This window comes from Sturnus vulgaris, chromosome 21 (genome assembly GCF_052056855.1).
Source record: "Sturnus vulgaris isolate bStuVul1 chromosome 21, bStuVul1.hap1, whole genome shotgun sequence".
Lineage (NCBI taxonomy): Eukaryota > Metazoa > Chordata > Aves > Passeriformes > Sturnidae > Sturnus > Sturnus vulgaris.
In genome coordinates this window covers 4,447,678-4,466,935 of record NC_142263.1, presented here as the reverse complement: position 1 = coordinate 4,466,935, position 19,258 = coordinate 4,447,678, and the positions used below count along the sequence as shown (strand labels likewise).

General features: G+C 62.6%; 3 protein-coding genes across 3 annotated transcripts; all 3 read right to left on the bottom strand.

The window, feature by feature from the left end:
* Nucleotides 1-415: 415 nt before the first annotated feature.
* PIGS (phosphatidylinositol glycan anchor biosynthesis class S) lies at nt 416-4,429 on the bottom strand. Its single transcript, XM_014876489.2, has 12 exons — nt 4,327-4,429; nt 4,087-4,226; nt 3,902-4,013; nt 3,342-3,431; nt 3,114-3,205; nt 2,796-2,994; nt 2,379-2,521; nt 2,171-2,285; nt 1,856-2,001; nt 1,636-1,736; nt 1,084-1,294; nt 416-985 (listed from the first exon to the last, which is right to left on the bottom strand). The coding sequence occupies exons 1-12, from the start codon at nt 4,424-4,426 to the stop codon at nt 710-712; spliced, it is 1,725 nt and encodes a 574-aa protein (XP_014731975.2). The 5' UTR covers nt 4,427-4,429; the 3' UTR covers nt 416-709.
* A 411-nt stretch (nt 4,430-4,840) lies between these two features.
* Nucleotides 4,841-8,589, bottom strand: ALDOC (aldolase, fructose-bisphosphate C). The gene is made up of 9 exons (XM_014876490.2): nt 8,471-8,589; nt 7,418-7,540; nt 7,122-7,333; nt 6,976-7,030; nt 6,722-6,882; nt 6,235-6,318; nt 5,978-6,152; nt 5,698-5,897; nt 4,841-5,324 (listed from the first exon to the last, which is right to left on the bottom strand). The coding sequence occupies exons 2-9, from the start codon at nt 7,527-7,529 to the stop codon at nt 5,229-5,231; spliced, it is 1,095 nt and encodes a 364-aa protein (XP_014731976.1). The 5' UTR covers nt 7,530-7,540; nt 8,471-8,589; the 3' UTR covers nt 4,841-5,228.
* Nucleotides 8,590-10,381: 1,792 nt separating this feature from the next.
* SPAG5 (sperm associated antigen 5) lies at nt 10,382-19,115 on the bottom strand. Its single transcript, XM_088177005.1, has 23 exons — nt 18,958-19,115; nt 18,615-18,716; nt 16,506-18,406; nt 16,230-16,422; nt 15,607-15,684; nt 15,363-15,497; nt 14,955-15,074; nt 14,645-14,737; nt 14,362-14,496; nt 14,145-14,238; nt 13,968-14,061; nt 13,795-13,876; nt 13,228-13,361; nt 12,787-12,952; nt 12,463-12,637; nt 12,279-12,350; nt 12,011-12,134; nt 11,624-11,735; nt 11,341-11,421; nt 11,113-11,256; nt 10,912-10,965; nt 10,643-10,723; nt 10,382-10,559 (listed from the first exon to the last, which is right to left on the bottom strand). The coding sequence occupies exons 1-23, from the start codon at nt 18,979-18,981 to the stop codon at nt 10,452-10,454; spliced, it is 4,302 nt and encodes a 1,433-aa protein (XP_088033131.1). The 5' UTR covers nt 18,982-19,115; the 3' UTR covers nt 10,382-10,451.
* Between the last annotated feature and the right edge of the window lie 143 nt (nt 19,116-19,258).

Here is a 19,258-nt window from a genome sequence, read left to right as displayed (position 1 = left end):
AGGAAAGCCGCCCCCCCACGCTGCTCCCTGAGGCTTAGGGCAAAGCCTTTCTGCTGGAGGAGAATGGGGTGAACCCCCCCGCCAGGAGCGCAGGTGAGGTGGGGACAGAGCCCACACCTGGCTCGGAGCACAGGGACACCCGCCCCAAGCAGCCTCAGATCGGCACACAATGGAGGAGCTGGAGCTCGCTAAGGTGGGCTGCCCCCGGGGGCTCTGCAATCCTCTCACAGTCCTGGATGGACTCCAGGAACTGCCCCCAGGAACTGTCCCCCCTCCCCAGCAAAGTATTTTTGGCTCAATACCCATACGACAGGAGCCAGACCCCATAAAGCAAGGGAGTAGGGGCAGAAAAGCTGGGCCAGGGGAAGGCAGGGCAATAGGCACCCCCCGGAAGGCTAAAGGAGGTTCACACAGCCCCACATCAGCCCCCCACAGAACAGGGGGTTCTTTATTTACACAGCAGCTTCTTCTGAGTACAGCACCAGGCTGGGGGTACACAAAGGCAGCACCTCCCTCCCATCTCTGCCTCTGTGGGTGCAGGAGGGCTCAGTACCTAAACTGAGACCCCTTCCCACCCCCCAAAGCAGCCTCTGTTCCCACTCCTGCATCCTGGCCCTGGCACACCCAAGCCAAGCAGCCAGGCCTGGCCCTGGGGTGCCTTTCTGGGCCATAAGTCTGTGAGGACAGCCCCAAGCCAGGGCATCATTGCTCAGTCCATCTTGGTGGGCTCCTTCTTACGCAGCCTGGTCTCCCGGACAATCTTGGCCAGGGATAAGAGAATTGGGACAGCCATGGGCAAGAAGAGCGGGATGTAGATGGCAAATTTCTGGTCATCAGGGAAGTAGAGGAGATGGAGGAGAGATGGATCAAAGAAGGCCCTCTCCGAGGAGGTGACAGCCTCCTTGCTGGCCTGGAAAGCTGCGTGCAGGTGGCCCAGGGACAGCTTGGTCACAGCACTCTGGACTGAGGCCACTGCCCGGTAAACCTGTGTGGGAACAACACCAAGGGTCAGTCCCTGGCCAGGGAGGGCAACAGGGACACTCAGCCCCCTCTGCTCCCCACTGCAGAGTGCTCCAGCCCTACCTCAGAGGCTACATCATCCTTGATGACGATGTTCCCAATCTTGTCCAGGAGCTGGGCCAGCGAGGTCAGGGTGGTGGACACTGTGGCGATGTTCTCCACAGTGTGGGCCCAGAGCAGGTGGTCCAGCTCCCAGTCAGCCAGCCCCTCATTCCCTGGCCTTTCCAGCAGGAACTCAGGAGGCACCTCTTCCCGAGACAGCCCGAAGAGTAACCTAGGAGTAGGAGGGATGGTCCTAGCCCACATCACAAGCCTGCATTCCCATGAGCTCCCTGCTCTTCTTCCCTTTTCAGTCCCAATCCTGCCTAATTGCCTCCTGAATGTGTGGCATGATAAACCAAGCCTCCTACCTGAGGCTTGAGGAGATGGGAGGTGTGCCAGCGTCCCTGGACACAGAGCAGTGGTGGCCAGTAGCCAGCACCTCGAAGGCCACAAAGAGCCACCCTCAGCCTCCCAGAGCCCACAGAGGGAGCAGTGAACAAGCTGTTTGAGTACAGTCTGTTCTGACCTCAGTGATTTCCAGAGAGGCCTGGGGAGGGAAGAGCACATCCTCACCGGAGCTGGGCCAGGAAAACCTCCATCACTCGTGCCATGTCCACATCCACATGCAGAGGGAGGGAGGCTTGGGGGGAAGCAGGGACTTCAACATTGTAAACCTGCAAGAGAATGTGTCAGCGAGGCATAGCCAGAGCTTCAGGGCCAACAGGGTCAGCAGCTGGGAGCAGGGAGCCACCACCTTGTCCTAGCACTGCCAGCACCCTCATGGTTCTCATACCATGATGCCACCCCAGCGAGGGCTGTGGAAGGCGTTGGTGCTCACTAGGGCTCCATCCTTGTCCTGGATGTACAGAGGGGAGTGGGAGCGCTCTGGCACATACAGCAGGAAGTTCAGCACTGGGTAGAGTGAGGCAGCACTGGAGCCTGAAAGTAGGACAGTCACAGAACTCTTGTGGCTGGCAGGGACAGCAAAAGCAGCCCACAGCCCAGCTCCTCCTTCACAGCCAGCCCTGCAGCTCTCACATGGGCTGGGGGGAAAGGGAGCCACAGTCCCATGAGACAGATCCCAGTGAGCCACGAGCACGGTGCTCACCCAGCCGGGCCTCCACGGGGTTGATGACATGTGGGAGGCTGTGAGCACTCAGGAGGAAGCTGGAGGACTCCTTGTCATAGCGTGGTGTCACTCCTAGGACAGCGTAGTATAGGATCTGCAGGAACACAAGGGGACATGCTGCTGTCAGAGAAGTGCATCCCAAGGAGGTCAGGGCTGGGCTTTCCCCACCATCTGTCTCAGCCCTCACCTGTGAATCCACAGAAAAGTTGGCCAGCAAGCTCAGTTTGTCCAGGACAGGCTTCACATAGCGGTTTACAGCCCCCTCGATGTCCCAGTCCACGGTGTGGGACTTGGGGTCAGGGTTCAGCAGGCTGAAGGTGATCTCATACCCTGCAAGGACCCACAGCCTGTGAGCCACTGAGGCCGTGACAGAGCTCCCAAGAGCAGCACGACCTGTCCTCTTCTGCCTAGCCCATCCCACTGTGGGGTGACACCAACAGAGCAATCACAGCAACCCTGGTCCACAACAACTGCTACAGCCAAAGGGGTCTGTTTAGCCCAGAAGACATCCAGGGATGCTACAAGTGGAGCAGGAATGGGATCTTCCCCAGGAGCAGAAGGCTTTCCCGAGGCCAGGGAGCAGGGATGGAGAGCACATCCATACCCAGGCTGGATTTCAGGTTCCGCCGTGCGTCGGGGCTGAGCTGTCCGTTGGCCACACGGTCTGACAGGGCGGCAGCGATGGAGCTGGCCGTGAAGGACATCACCTGTGTCACCTCCAGGAGCCGGGCCTGCAGGGCAGCCAGGCTCCCCCCAGCCCTCACCAGGGCGCTGCGGTGCTTCCCCACGTAGACATTGATGCCCTGGGGATGGGATGGGGTGAGGGCTGGGAGCAGTGCCCTGAGAACAGGACAGTGCCACCTGTGCCACCTCCCAGGGGTGAAGCACACAGAGGCTGGCACCACAGAGTGCTGCTGCCTACCTGAGGCAAGAGAGAGGAGGTTTCAGGGACCACATACATGGTCAGAGAGCCCATGGTGGTGTCCTGCAGCGGGTGCAGAGCAGCATCTGCCTCTGGGGAAGATGGAAGCACTGGCAGGGTTGGGAATGTCACTCCAATCCCTGTCTCACTCTGAGACAAAGCAAAGTGTGTTCTCAGCTCAGCCAGCCTCAGGAAGAAGAGCTTCCCAGCAATTCCCTGCTCCAATACCTCGTGCAGTCGCCGCAGCCAGTGCTGCCTCCTCCTGACCCGTGGTGCTGCGATAGCGCATCTCGTAGTGGGATGTGACGCTGGTTCTCACTGCAAGGGCAGAAAACCTGAGTGAATCTGCTGATCCCAGACCCCTCACAGGAGCCTGGTGCTTACAGAGACAAGGGACAGCCTCAGAGGGAAACATGGCACGAGGTCCTTTGGGTGCCAGTGGCGTGAACCACTATGGGATCTAGCATCACTGGTCCACACTGCTAGTGAGACAGCCTCACACTAACCAGACACATCCCACTCTGAGACACACCCCGTCCTCTGAGGGCTCTATTGTCCCCATCCCCGGGCAATGGAGCTGGTCCCTTCCCTGCAGCATCCTGGGACCTCACTGTCCTGCTCCCTGCACTGCCAGCTCAGGGCTGGTTGATGCTGGTGAGTGGGGCTGGGGTCCCGGGAGATCCCGGCTGCCGGGGAGTGAAGCCGCAGGCAGGGTGGGACCCCCAGGGAAAGGACGAGGCCACCCATGAGGAGCGGACGGGGCAGGGACAGACAAGAGGGTCTCTCACGGTTCACGGAAATCTCCATCTCCTGCACGTCCCTGAAGGGCAGCGGCCTCGGCAGGTCCCTGGGCACCGACCCCGGGCTGAAGACCACGGCCATGGGCACCACCAGCCGAACCTGCACAGGGGCAGCGTCAGCCCGGGCTCCCGAGCCTCCCGAGCCTCCGCCCCCGGGCCCGCCAGGCGCTCACCGGCTGCTGGCCGAGCCCATCGATGTCCGCGTAGGGCAGTGCAGCGCGGTAGGTCTCGGTCGTTTTCCACCACAGCGGCAGTCCCAGCACCACAGCGATGGTTGCGAAAGACAGGGCGGCGCGCCGGCCCCGCGCCCGCTCTGCGGGAACAGCGCTCAGCACCGGCCCAGCTCCCCGGAGACCGCGGTCGGGGAACTGGGAGACAATGAACAAACACCGAGCATCCGAGCCCACCAGTACCTGCCTCATCCGCAGCCAAGGCAGCCGCCGCCGCCATCTTCACTTCCTGGCCCAGCCGGGAGGGACGTACCCTGAGCCATCCCAGCCAATCAGTGCTCATAATACCTAAGGCAGCCAATGAGCGCGGCGTGCGCCGCGCGGCGACACAGACGGGCGAGCAGCAGAACCAATCAGAGCGCGTATCGACCTTGAGGAGGCGGGCTTTAAGCTCTACGAGTGCCGTGGAGGGACACGTGGCGGCACCTCCCGCGGGCACCGGGACAGCACCGAGTACCGGGACCGAGACTGTGACACGGAGAGGGGAGACGGGAGCTCCTCACCTGCTCCATCGCCCTGCGGGGGAGCCCACCCACCCCCTGCCAAGCTCACGGAGCCTCACGATGTGTGTGGGCGGGCTGAGACCCAGCACAGCTCATTGCATAAGTAAGCACAACACGCTGCCGACGATGCCCAGATGGGTGAGGGGTGGGAAGAGCTCCCGGGTGCCCCGCGGCGAGGAAAGAGGCGGCACAGCGCTGTCTCTACCATTTATTCGTTGTTAGGCTATTTGGTACACGGGGTGCACACGGCGAACACGACACAGGCGCCCCAAGGGCGGCAGCGACCAGGACTGCAAAGCTACGGCAGGGCAGGGGCACCCCCAGGCCTCCCCTCCTGCCCCCCACGCGGCCTGCCCTCCTCCCCTCACGGAGCCCCCCGGCCAAAGGGGCACCCGGCTGGCTCCCCCCAGGGCCCGGCGGAGCCGGAGCCCTCATTCCATCTGCGGACATCCCGCGGGGCGCTCCCCCCTTCCCCTCCCCGCGTGGCGGCTCCCCTGGGTGGCTGGGGTGGAAGCGGGGTGTGAGCGGTGGCGGGGAGGGGCCGGGGCGGGGGCCGGGGCCGGTGGGCTGCCCGGCCGGGGCTCAGTACGCATGGTTGGCCACGTAGAGGGACTGCCCGGCGGCCCCGGAGTCGTCCCCGCTGCCCTCGTACTTGCCCAGCGCTGCCAGTCCGTTCACCTGCAGGAGAAGGAAAGGTCAGTGGTCACGCTGGGGTGTCACTCAAGGTCCCCAAGTCACTGAGGACACAGCCTGCAGGGTCTCCCTGCTCATGGGGACACCTGGGGAGCAGAGCTCAGGGATGTGGCCCTTGGCACCCCTCATTGATAGGAACACAGCTCTCACTGTCCCCCACCAGAGACAGTACTGTGTCCCTTCCATGAGGACCGTGGTTCTTGGCATCCCTTGTCCTAACGTGCACAGCCCTTGGTGTTTTCTCTCCGCCCATGGGACATGGTCCTCAGCCACCCCTCCTCCCGTGGGCACACAGTCCTTGGTGTCCCCACCAGCCCAGCCCTTGGCACTCTGCTCCCAGGAGGGCCACCCCCGTCACCTCTGCACGTTTGACAAACTCCTCGGTGGCAGCTTCAGCGTTGTCCTTCTGCCCGCGCCAGGCACTGAGCGCCGACGCCTGCAGTGCCCGCCCGTAGGAGAAGGTGAGGGCCCATGGCCGCACCAGCGGGCACGTGTTGATGGCGTTGAGGTTGATGGAAGCCTCCTCCTCACTCTGACCCCCAGACAGGAAGGTGACACCTGTGGAGAGCAGGGTTATGGAACAGGAGGGGACACAGGGTATCACTCTCCCAGTCTCTGCCACATGCGAGGGCTAGTACCTGGCACAGCTGGGGGCACAGTGCGGCGCAGAGCGGTGACAGTGGCCATGGCAATCTCCTCCGGGCTGTACTTGGTGGGGCAGGAGTGCCCAGGGGTCACCATGTTGGGCTTCAGCAGGGTCCCCTCCAGGTAGACGTGGTGATCACTCAGTGCCTTGTAGACAGCTGCCAGCACCTGGGGAGGACAGGCAGCGTGGAGTCCCCTGGCATGGCACAGCACAGCATAGCACCCACCCTGCTGCCACACCACCACTCACCTTCTCTGTCACATACTGGCACCTCTTGAGATCGTGGTCACCATCAGGCAGGATCTCTGGCTCCACAATGGGCACGATGCCGTTCTGCAAACAGGCAGAGGCCATCACAGTGATGTCCCTGGGCATCCCTCAGCCCCATGGCTATGTGGGACAATTCCCAGATCTGCGGAGCAATGCTCAGCCAGCTCCGAGGCTCAATGCCCCCCTTGGCGGTGATGCCCAGCCTCACTTGGGGATGCCCAAGCTGGGAGGGTCAATTCTCGGCCCTATGGAGTAGGGGCACGTAGCAACACCTGGCCCCACGGACTTACACCTGATCCTGTGGGTGATACCCGTGCCGCCCACGTGAGGTGTTACCCAACACAGGGGTTATGTCCAGCCACTGGGGATGATCCCCAGGGATCATCATCCCTGCACAGGCGCAGTGCTGAGCCTCACAGTGGTCACTGCCCACCCTGTGGGGCGATGGCACCGTGCACACACGTACCTGCTGGCAGATGCTGGCGTAGCGGGCCAGGACGTTGGCATTCTCCATGATGGCAAGCGCCGAGGGAGTGTGCTCGCTGATCTTCAGCACGCAGCGCCACTTGGCAAAGTCCGCCCCATCCTTCTTGTACTGGGCACAGCGCTCCCACAGCCCATCCAGACCTGTGGGGCAGCGTGTCAGCCCCACAGCCACAAATCCCATGGCCCCCAACCCTGCAGCCCCCAAACCCCATGGCCCCAAACCCCTACACCTACCCTGCGTGGTGGTCTCGCCATCAGTTCCGGCCAGAGGCACAACACCCTTGTCCACCTGTGGAATGAGAGGAAGGCAGTGCTGAGCCTCACCAGCACCCTCCAAGCACCCTCAGCACCCCATATACCCAGCAGGACATGCCCCACACCTTGATGCCCACAACGATGCCCTTGTCCTTGATCATCTGGACGAAGGGGGTGCCGTCATCAGCCTTCTGGTACATGGTCTCGTGGAAGAAGATGACGCCCCCGATGCATTTCTTCACCCTGCTGTCGGCGCTGAAGAGGATCTGGCGGTACAGCCGGCGGTTCTCCTCCGTGTTTTCCACCCCAATCTGGTTGAGGCGCTTGGCCATGCTCCCTGCAGGCACCCAGCACCCTCATCAGCCTCCATCCGGTGTGGGGAAAAGGGGTGGCAGGACAGATTTCCCCCTCCCAAACTGACCTACGGACTCATCGGCTGCCAGGATGCCCTTCCCCGGGGCCACGATCCGCAGCGCGATGTCCGAAAGCTCCTTCTTCTGCTCGGCCGTCAGCGCGGGGTGTTGGTGCGTCATGGTGGCGGTGGCTGCGAGCGGACGGGGACTGAGTCACGCACCACCGGGGCGACACCTCGAAACCACACGTAGCCCCTTCCCCGGGCAGCAGGGACCCCCACGGGGCTGGCAGCCCGACCCCACCGGCCAGGGCACGTTGTGTAAGCCTCGTGGCAGGGATCGTGGAGGATGCCGGGCAGTTCCCAGCCATTTTGGTGCCTGCCTGCCAGCCCGCCCCCAGCCCAGCCATCTTGAGGGAGCGCAGCTCCGCGGGGACCCGCGCAGGACACGAGGGGACCGGGATGGGGGTACCCTGGGGATGGGAATATCCCACGAGTAATGGAAACAGCCCGGGGACGGGGGTACCGGGGGGCCGGAAATACTCTGGGCAAAGGGGAAAGAGAAACCCCAGGGAGGCACTGCCTGAGTGTGGAGCTACCCGGGCTTTGGGGTACCCCGGAGACGGAGATACTCCACAGTCGGGAATATCCTGCGGGGAGGTTACGCGGGCGATGACGATAACACGGGGATAGGGATACCGGGGGGGCGGAAATAGCCCGGGAATAGGGGACGGAGCCGCCCCAGGGCGCCACAACTCGAGGATGGAGGTACCCAAAGTTTGGGGTACGCCAAGGATGGCGATACCCAGGGGCTGGCGCCGTCGCGGAGCCAGTGATGCCCCCAAGAGCCGGGGCGCTCGTTCCTCCCGCCAGCACCGCAGAAACTCGAGCTCCGTCAGCGCAGGAGGAGTATCCTGGGTCCCCCCAAACCCCCAGTACCCCCATGCCCGGGGATCTCTCTGCTCTGGAGCCCCCCAGCGCGGATCCACCCCCGAGATGCCGCACGGAGACACCGGGGAGGCTCGGCGGGGCTCCCGGCTCCCACCGCCGGGACCCCCCGACTGCCCCCCCGGCAGCTCCCCCCGGCCTCCCGGCTCTCCCCGACCCCCGGCTCCCCCGTACCGTATAGGGCGGCGGCGACGAGCACGGACTGCGGGCTGCGCGCTCCGGCCCCGCGGTAAATGTGGCTGCGGTGCCGCAGAGCTACGTGACCGGCGGGGCGGCACCGGACAGGACCGGCCCCCCGCCCCGCCCCGGCCCGCCCCCGCCACCGCCCGTGCCCCCCCGCTGGCCACAGCCCCCCTCCCCCCCCCCGCCGGGGTCGTGCTCCCCCGCCGGCGACAACCCCCGCGCTCCTGGCGACCCTAAGGTGACAATCCCAAGCTGCGGACCCCTCCCTATCACCCCTTTGCAAAGCCGTGCTGGTGATGGGGACCCCTCTGTGTCCCCCCTGCCACCGCCCAGCTGAGTCACCCCTTGTCATAGGAAGGCCTCTCCATGCCAGCCAGGGACTCCGCTGTGCCATCTCCAGTTGCTGCTGGAGACCCCTCTGTCCCACTACTCCTGCTTGGTTACCCCTCTGACACCCCTGCTGTACCCCTCTATTGCCACTATTATCCAAAAACAGAGACTTTCCTTCTGCTGACCTCTGTGCCCGGGGACCCCCTTGTCCTACCCCCAGGCTGGGGTCACTGTCACTGTGCAGGATACCCCATCTGGGACATCTCTGTGCCCGGGGGCCAGCAGCACTGAGCCCCAGACCCTCCAGGACAGGATGGAGACACAAGAGACCAACCCCCTTAAAAAACCACCCACAGCCGGCACAGGGACAATACCAGTGTCCCCACTCGCCCCACGGGGACGGTTGCCAGGGCCCCGCTGTGCTGAATCCCGCCGTAAAAGGAGGCTCAGCCGCCCGGCGTGGCCATAATCCAGGGAAGGGAGCACATCTCCCTCCATCCCAGAGCCGGCCCCCCACCACTGCCAGCCTTGCACCTCGGGAGGCTGTACCCAACCCAGCGGGGTCACAGAGCAGGCAGAGAGGTAGTGCCAGGGAGCAGAGGGCACTGCTTCCCCACGAGCCACCCACGCACCCAGGACGTGGAGGCACAGCCCCAAACACCTCCACTTGCCGGGTAAAAAAATCGGTCACAGCACCCGCCCCACACAGCAAGCGGCAGGGCTGTGGCAGAGGGCAGGGGAAGGTGATTTCCACCCCCCTTGGGCAGGAGAAAGAGGCCATTAAAAACCAGAGCACTTGTTGGAGTGCTGCTATTTTGGGCAATTGCAGGGGAGGGAAGCTGCCTCGTGGTTCCCATGGCGGTGGGGAGCATCCTTGGGGTCAGGAACACCGGGAGGGGGATCCCGCAAGAGCTGTCCCAGGAGGGAAGAAGGGAGGTGAGGTTGGAGCTGTGCTGGGAGCCGGGGAGCCCCTAAGGGAGCTTCCCCCCTCTCCATGCAGCAGCGAGGACCAAAGGGGGGTTGGGAGCAGGAGCTGGCAGAGCTCCCGGCGCTGGCTGAGCCATGGGATACTGCGTGCTGGAGCCAGGCTGGGAGGGGGAAACATCCCCGTGCAACAGGCGTGTGCTCACAGCCCCGTGCTGGGGGTGCAGGATCCAACCTCTGGAACCATCGCCGTGATAAGGTGAGGGATCCAGCCTCTGGAACAATTCCCACGCAACAGGCTCGTGCCTGCAGCCCCAGGATGGGGTGCAAGATCCGACGAGCCCCTGCAGAGCAGGGCACAGAGGGAATCTAGGGCAGGAGGAGGAGCGGGGAGGGAAGCTGGCTCAGCCCGGGCACTCTGGCTGCTGCCGGGGCCGCAGGGTGGGAGCCTGGGGAACGCAGTCCCTTATTGAGAGCAAGCACTGGCACAGAGTGGGGGATGTGTCCCCCGCCAAGAAGGAGAGGCCCTGGGGTGGCAGGGAGCTGTGCCCACAGCCCCGTGACAGAACAGGAGCAACCGGCACAGGCTGGACAAATTGTCCCCACCCACAGCACCAGGAGCTTCCTGAATGCACGCAGCAGGCAGGGTAAAAGCCAACACAACTTTATTCAATAAATAATTACAACATTAACAACAGGAAAGGTTTCAGGCTACAGGCTATAGCGGCTCAGCAGCTTCATTGCTGGCTGGCTTCAGGCCCAGGTAGCACAGTAGGCTCTGGAGCTCCTGGCAGCCCAGAGCTACCTCAGGGACAGCCGACAGGACCTGGGGACAGCAGCAGGAATCGTGATTGGGTTGGTGGTGTTACAGACACAGCAAGGGTGTGAGCAATGAACTGTACATCTCACCTCTTTTATCTTCTCCTGCATCTCCTCGTGAGTCCTCAGCATTTTCTGGGTACGATGGAGTTTTATCTCCAGCCTTCGAACCTGTGGTGGTGGAAGATTGCCTGTCAGGACTCTGCTCCAAACTTGGGAAGGCACCAGCCCAGAAGGAAGAGGGGACCCCTGCCCATGTCAGGAGTGTTGGAACTAGGTGACCTTTATGGTCTCTTCCAACCCAAACCATTCTGATGCTACAGCTGGAGCGAGGGCAGCCCCTTTAGGGCTCCACATACCTGCTCCAGGTACGTGTCTTCTTTTTCCATGAGCAGCAGCCTCAGTTTATTCACCTGCAAAAGGAGCAAGCCGTGCTGAGATCCCTGTGGGGGAAAGCTCTGGAGTGGGGGGCAGGATTTGAGGAGCAAGGTCTGAAGAGGTCTCCTTGTCCATGGTGGGGTGACATGAGGAGCCTCAGCCCTGCAGCTCCCCAGCCTCACCTCCTGCCGCAGCACGACCCGCTCCTGGACGTAGGCAGTGTCCACCTGGTGCTCCTTGTCCCTCATCTCCTCCCACAGCACCTTGGCCTCTGTCTCTGCACGCTGGAGCAAGTGCTTCAGCTCGGAGACTTCTGCCTTCAGCCTCTACAGGGGAAAAAGGGATGCTGAGAGGGGTTCTGTGGCTGGCAGCCCCATGGGGTGCAGCCCACCCATGCCCTCATCACACACCATGACTTCCCCACTCTTGTCGATGAGTTGCAACATCCTCTCTTCCTGCTGTTTCACCGCATCCTGCAGCTCCTTCTCATTCTGATAGGGAGGAAGAAGTGGGGTCAGGCAGTGCCCAGCCCTGGCCACCCCCAGCACCCCGGAGCAGGTTTTCTCATGTTTGAGGAGGTCAGATAAGCCAGGAGCACCCATGAGGCATCACCAGATTTCTCCATGTCCTAGATCAGCACCCGTCCCAGTTCGGCTCTGCCCTGGGGTAAGCGCTGGCCCACTTCTGCCTCACCTCGAGCTTGGTCCTCAGCGCCTTGTTCAGCTTGGCAATGGTGGCAGCCTGAATATCCACCTTCTCCTTGCTCTCAGCTGTCACTGTCTCCAGGCGCAGCTGCAGGTCAGAGCTGGGAGAGGACAGTGGTGGTGAGTGGGTGGGCATTGCAACCAAGCACAGCACCAGGTACCAAACCCCCTCCTGGACATGCCCCTGGGCCCATGGTGAGAGAAAACACCTGGTCCAGCCCAGCCAGCTGGAAAAAGCCCATCTAGCCATCACAGGAGAGGTCTAATCCAGGACTGGAGCAAGAAGCAGGCCCAGGCAGGCTGCCTGCAGGAAAGGCCATGCCCAGGACGGTGATGCCCCTACCCAACCCTAGATGTGAGCCCATGCTGAACTCACATCTCTGTCTGCAGTGCCCTGAACTCGCTCTGCTCCAGTTCCTGGATGCGGGAGCTCAGCATGGCAAGGTTGGAGACCACAGCTCTCAGCTCCTTCACACTCTCCAGCAGAGTGTCCTCAGGATCTGCAGGCAGGAAAGAGCCTCGTGAGCAACACAGCAGGAACATCAGCCCCAGGGCACACAAAGGAAAGCGTGCCTGCTCATCCCTCTGCACAGCAGCCCTGCAGCTTCAGAGCAGGGTCCCAGACAAGGTGACAGCCCCAATACCTATTGCCTTTGGCACAGATCCAAGTTTGTCCTTGGCAACTGTACTCCCACTCCTGGTGGTTTCATTGGCATCTGCAAGAGGAGAGGACAGCAGCTGTGCCCAGCCCTGCACATGCCCCAGCATGGGAGGAAGCAACCCCCATCCTGGGACTCCCCAAAACCCAGAGAGGGGGTGCCAGCTCACCTTTCCCTGCCACGGCTTTCAGGACGCTGCCCACAAAGGAGCTGCTGGTGTGGTGCGGGGTGCGGCACACCGGGGTGCGGAAGGCTGGGGTCCAGGCACGGCGTGGGGTCTGCCAGCCCGGGGTCCGGGGGCCTGGGGTCCAGGCTTTGCTTCTCGATGGAGCATCATCATCATCCTTCAGAGGGGAAGGAGAATACAGCACCAGAGTGCAGCTTGTGACTGCCCCAGCAAGCACTGGGTCTCAAAGCTGTGCCATGGAGAGCCACAGGTGTGTGACCCCCCTGGGCTATCCTGTCATCCTTGTCCCCAGTGCAGGGCTCCTACCTGCTCTTCCAGAGCAGCCTTAAGGCAGTCAGCGAGCTCCTGCAACCGCATCTTGCTCTCCATAATGTCCGTGGAGCACCAAGAAACTTTGTTCCTCTTTGTCTGCAAGCTGAGGAGCTCGGCCTTGGTGCTGTCCAGCTCCTTGCTGAGGGCAGCTTGCTCTTCCCTGTGGGATGGCATCAGCCTCAGCACTTCCCTTCTTTGATGTGGGATGGGGACATACCTGCCTCTCACCATGAACCAGCAATGGTGCAAATCCCACAGATTCAGGCAGCTTGCCTCAAGATCTGCTGGCCTTCCCCACAGCCTCTCCCACCCACCTAGACCACCACACTTGGCTAGAACAGCAGTGACCATGGTCAAAATGTTCCCTCTGACACCCCAGGTTTTGATTTCCCAAAACTAGAGGGGTTGGAGTGGAGCAGGTGAGTGGGGCAGTACCGCAGGCGTTGGTGGGACTCCATCAGCTCCTCGTGCTGCAGGACTTGCTCCTGCAGCGTGGCCAGCGTGGAGTTCAGTCTGGCCTCCACCTCCAGCAGCTGCGTGCGGCACATTTGGTTCTCCTGATCCAGGAACTGTAGGGTGGGGGGACACAGCCATGAGTAGCCAAGCAGAGACCAGGGGAGGCTCATCGGGACCTCCAGCACAGACCCTCCCATGCCTCAGGGTGCTGTTTCTAATCAGGGGCAACTTTATCCCAGCAGCCCAAACCCTACAAACCAGTTTACTGGGGACATAGACTGGAGGACAGCTCCTATGCCTGCAGGGGAAAATTACCTCCAAGAAAATTATCTCCAAGAAGCTGCCCAGCCCCCTCCCTGGGAATCCCTGCCGGGTAGGATGAAAAGCTGCGCTACGTGCGGGATGTCAACCGCCCTGCCCTCGCAAGCTCATCCCCCCTCTGTAGGAGGGCTAATCCCGCTGCTGGCCATCTGCCAGCCTTCCCGGAGAGGCCGTCATGGGGGCCGGCAGCGCATGACGGCACGGGCAAGGTCAGGCAGCTCCTACCTCCCGGCACTCAGTGGCCTCCCGCAGCTCCTGGCACAGCTCCTTGCACTCCTGCTGCAGGGAGTTCCTCTCCTGTGCCAGCCTGAGGGGATAGGATGGGATGGGATCAGGGGGTGCTGTGTTTTGGGGGCCAGAGGTAGAACAGGGCTCAGGACATCAGGGCTCAAACCCACTGGGCCATCTCCTCCCACTGCTTCTCGTTCTCCTGCTGCAGCGCATCCCGCTCCTGCTCCGTGCTGGCCAGATTTAATGTCACGGAGCTCAGGTCTGTGAGGGACAGAGGTGTTAGCCAGGGGGGACAGGGGCAGGGGGGACGGGGCAGCTCCAGTCCCCATGTCGTCCACCCCTACCTTTGCCCAGGCGTGAGTTGGCCACTGTCAGCTGCTCCAGCTGAGCCTCTGTGTTCTGCAGGGTCACCAAGGTCTTCTCCAGCTGGCAGGATACCTATGGAGACACTGTGCTTGCTCTGGCGTGCTCGTCCCCATGGGATGTTCTCACACCAATGGGTGCCCCAAATCACCCTGTGCCTCAGACACTTTATAGCACTGAGAGGAAGAAGCCCTGTACCTCCTCCTTGGCTTGAAGAGCTTCCTCTGCTCGTTCCCGTGTGGCAGCCAGCTCCTCCAGGCAGCTCTGCAGCTTGCCGGGCACACGCTCAAACAGGGCACGGGACTGGAACACCAGGGCCCTCATCTGCTCCCGCTGGGAAGGGAGACAGCACCAGGCAGAGCTCAGCGTGGCACTGCCATGGCACTGTCCTGCTGTGTGACCCCGGGACAGGGCATGGCACCCAGGGCACAGAGCACTGGCAGGGCAGCGAGGGGCTGAGCCCCCACAGGACACCCCTCACCTCCTCATCCAGGGCTCTCCTTTCCTTCTCCAGATTTTCAAAGGTGACATCTAAGAACTCCCGGAAAGACTGCGCCTCGGCAGACAGGGATGCCTGTAGGGTAGGAGGGATGAGTCAGCACTGCCGTGGTGGAAAAAACATATTTAATGGCCATGAAGGGAGGCAAGTACCAGCCCTGAGGCCAAATTTGCAGCAGCTTCCCAGCAGCAGCGCCAGGAAACCTCTGGTGCACCCAAGTCCAGGATGTGGCAATGCTCTTCCAGCCCCTTATGCAGTGTGGGGTAGCCAGGGGCAGCACCACACTCAGTACCTGCAGGTTGATGGCATGGGTCAGCAGCGAGCTCAGCTCTTGCTGGGAGGCCAGGCTCTGGTCACGGGCACTGATCTCAGCACTGGCATGGGCAAAGAAAGCCTCCAGGAAGAGATATTCCTGCAGAGAGAGGATGCTGCTCCAGCCACACTGTCGCACATGAGGAAACTCCTAGGAGCCATCCCTGTATCAGCCTAGGACTTCTGCTTCCAGGGAGGCACAGAACATGCCAAAAAAAACATCCAGAGAGCTGCATCCCACAGCACTTCTTGCTTTCCACATTGGGATTTTCTTCCCCTGACATGCCAGGGAGATCCTCATTCTCAGAGATGGGAGAGATGCAGATGCCTCACCAAAGGCATGAGGATAGCTGAGACTGCCTCGATCTCACAACAGCTGCCCCCTTACCTGATCCTTGGCTCGTAGGGCTTCATCCACTTGCTGCCTGATGGCATTCCGCTCTTCCAGGCAGCTCTGCACCTTGCTGGGAACACTTTCATGCACAGCCTGGCACTGGGACACCAGGGTCCTCTCCTGCTCCCGCTGTGGGAGGTGACAGTACCGTGAGGCACCAGCAACAGCAGCTGTGTGTGCCAACAGGTCTCCCAAAGCCCAGGGGAAAGGGGCAGCAGAGGGATGTGTGGGAGCTCACCTCCTGCCCATCCTGCAAACTCCAAAAAGCGGCATCCGCCAGGCCCCGGAACAGGAGGCTCTGGCTGCTCCAGGTGCTCTGGGGAAGGGACAGGGACACTGGTGCTACAGCAGCTGGCACAGGTAGCACTGGGCACACAAGTGTGCCCTGTATGGCTGAGATCTGACACACTCATCACCAGTGACAGCCACCGGCACCCAGTTCCAGTTGCAGATCCCACTCCACTCCCCACTGCCCAGCCTCCCTTTTCCTCTGCAGCTCCAGGTGGATCTGCCAGTAGATCTCCTCTTGCCAAAGGCACCCAGCGGAGCAGAGGGTGCTTTACACCAGCCCTGCTCCACCCTGGGGCCAGCGAGAGCTGGTCAGCCATGACACCTCCCCTCCTCCCCCCATGTGCAGCAGGGATGTTTCCCCCCACGAGGGTTCAAATCCAGCAGGCTCGGCGGGCTGATCCGGGCGTGATAATGCAGCACCGGGCGCGTGATGCCGTGATGCAGCAGCCGCACTTTACTTCCACTCCACCGACTCAGACGGGGTCACCGTCTTGCCAGGGGCACAAGGACACTGTCACGGCAGCGAGGCTGCTGGGGACAGGGTGGCATCGCCTCGGAGAGGACTCTTACCCCTTCGGGGTGGATGGCATCCGTCTGTGTGAACGCGTCCCTCTGCTTGGCCGGCCCCACACCAGGCCGCAGCCACTGGCTCTTCTGCCAGTCTCGCAGCTGCAGCGAGAGGGCTTCGATGATGATGAGGGTGCTCTCCAGCCTCCCCTCCAGCTCTGCCCGTGGCAGGGTCTTCAGCTGCTCCCGGGGACAGCTGTGGACAAAGAGAGGGGCTTAGAGCAAGGACAGCCCACAGACACCACAGCCCCATGCAGGGTGGCATATCCTCATACTTACTGCCAGAGCAGGGAGTCTGTTTCTGCAGCACTGTCCTTGGCACAGGGGACACTTCCTCTGGATGTGTTCATGCTCCTCTCCCACATGTCCCGAGGTGTCATGGAGGTGCCAGTGGCCATGGAGAGCACCGGGGTCATGCTGGTGCCCGTGACCATAGTGGGCACTGGGGTCATGCTGGTCCCAAAGGCTGTGGTGGGCACTGGCGTCGTGCTGGTGCCAGCGACTGCAGTGGGCACCGGCGTCATGCTGGTGCCAGTGGCCATGGTGGACACCGGGGTTATGCTGGTGCCAGCGACTGCAGTGGGCACAGGGGTCGTGCTGGTGCCGGTGACCACAGTGGGCGCGGGGGTGACACTGCTGCTGGCATCCTGCTGTGGCTTGCGGAGGGGCAAGCTGTGCCGCAGGGATTCCACCAGGAACGAGCTGTTGAGGGTCTTCTCCAGCCACACCAGTGGCAACATCCAGGACACAGCACCCAGGGTCGATTCAGGTGAGGTGACAGGGGTGACAGTGGCTTCTGATCCTGCAGGCTCCAACCCACTTGCCTCAATGGGAGGGAGGCCAGGTGGGCTCTGTTCTGGGGGGACAGGGGCTGGGAACTCTGCTCCCTCAGGGGTGCCTTGGCAATGCAGAGGATCAGCACTCCCATTTGCAGATGGGGGCTCGGAGGCCAGAAGGCTGCAGGAAAAGTCTGGAGGTGCTGCTCGCCACCCATGGAAAGGAGCTTTCTGTGGAGTGGAGCTGGTGCCAGGGGGCCCTGGGGTACAGGAGGCTGTGCTGGCATTGCCAGGGGACCCAGAGCTGCAGGGAGGTAGAGCAGAGCTGCCTGGAGAGTTTGGGTTGCAAGACACTGAGCTAATAATGTTGGGGAGCCCTGGGCTGGTGCTGCCAGGGGATTCCAGGGTGCAGGGCTCCAGGACAAGGCTGTATATGGTGTTGCCAGGGGACTCCAAGGTGCCAGCCACTGGGATGGAGCTGCACAGGGAGACTGGCACGGTGCTGCTGGAAGGCTCTGGGGTGCTGGGCACCGGGATGGAGCTACACAGGGGAGCTGGAATAGTGCTGCTGGAGGGCTCTGGGGTGCTGGACACTGGAATGGAGCTGCACACAGGGACTGGCACGCTGGTGCTGGAGGGCTCTGGGGTACTTGGCACCGGGATGGAGCTGCACAGGGGAGCTGGAATGCTGCTGGAGGCCTCCAAGGTGCTGGGCACTGGGATGGAGCTGCACACAGAGGCTGGCACGCTGGTGCTGGGAGGCTCTGAGGTGCTGGGCCCCAGGACTGGACTGCACAGAGGAGCTGGCACGGTGTTGTCAGGGAGCTCTGGTGTGCTGGGCACTGGGATAGAGCTACACAAGGAGACTGGCACAGTGCTGCTGGGGTGCTCTGGGGTGCTGGATACTGGGATGGAGCTGCACACAGAGGCTGGCATGGTGCTGCTTGAGGGCTCTGAGGTGCTGGGCCCCAGGACTGGACTGCATAGAGGGGCTGGCACAGTGTTGTCAGGAAGCTCTGGTGTGCTGGACACTGAGATAGGACTGCCAGGGGCCTCTGGGCTGGTGCTGCTGGAGGTCTCCAAGGCGTCAGGAATAAGGGTGGCATTGCTGGGGGCCTCAGAGGCATCCGGCTTAATTATGGGAGTCCTGAGGCCCTGGGTGGAGGTCCTGGAGGGCTCTAAAGTGGTGCTGCTGGGGGGCTCCAGGGTGCAAGGCATTGGGGTGGTGCTGCTGGGGGGACCCAGGGCAGCACTTTGCGGGGGTCCTGGGGTGCAAGGCACCGCAGTGACGCTGCTGCGGGGACCCAGGGCAGCACTTTGCGGGGGTCCTGGGGTGCAAGGCACCGCAGTGACGCTGCTGCGGGGGCCCCGGGCGCAGGACACTGGGGTGGCGCAGTCATGGTCCTGCAGGACATTTTAGGGGGAAAGGTGGGTCAGGGCAGCCCTTCCCTTACCCCCTGCACCCCGTTTGTCCCAATCTCCCCATTTCCCTAATCCAGGAAATCCTCCCATTGCGCCAGCACTATTCACCCTCCCCAGCATTCCCGGTTCCGGTACATCGCAGCCCTCCCGTTACCCGCCCCGCCCCGTTTGGTATCCCCCGCACACTGACCTTGAGCCGCAGCCGGCGGAGCAGAGGGGTCAGGCTGGTCCGGTCGGCGCCCGACTGCAGCTGCAGCTGCTGCAGCGGGGTGCGCCGGGGCCGCTTCTGCGCCTACGGGGGACCCGGGGGATCACCGGCGGCAGCACCGGCAGCTCCCCCCACCACACACACGCACATACGCACACACACACACACACACACACACACACACACACACACACACACACACACACACACACAGATACCGGGGCGCTGCGGACCGCACCGAACCCGCAGTCCCCTCGGGGACCCTCCCCGGGGCTGACCCCGCCACCCCCCTGGAACACCCAAACCGAACCCGGCCCGCACTCACGGCGGGAGTCTTGGCCCGCTGCATGGCCCGAAAATGCTGCCGGCTCCGCTCCCTATCTTGGTCTCGGTCTCGACTACGGCTGGTTCTGGGCCCCTTTAGTCTCGGTCTCGGGTCCCGGTCCAGCCCCGCCGCCTCCCGCGCGCCGCCGGTTTGAAAACCACGCGCGGCTCTGATTGGCTGCGCCTCGCGCGCGTCACCCCGCGGAGCGACCGTTGGGGCGGGGCCACGGACGGCGGTGGGCGGGGAAAGTGGGCGGGGCTCTGCGCGTTGGCCACGCCCCCACCGCGCTGCGCAGCCCCGG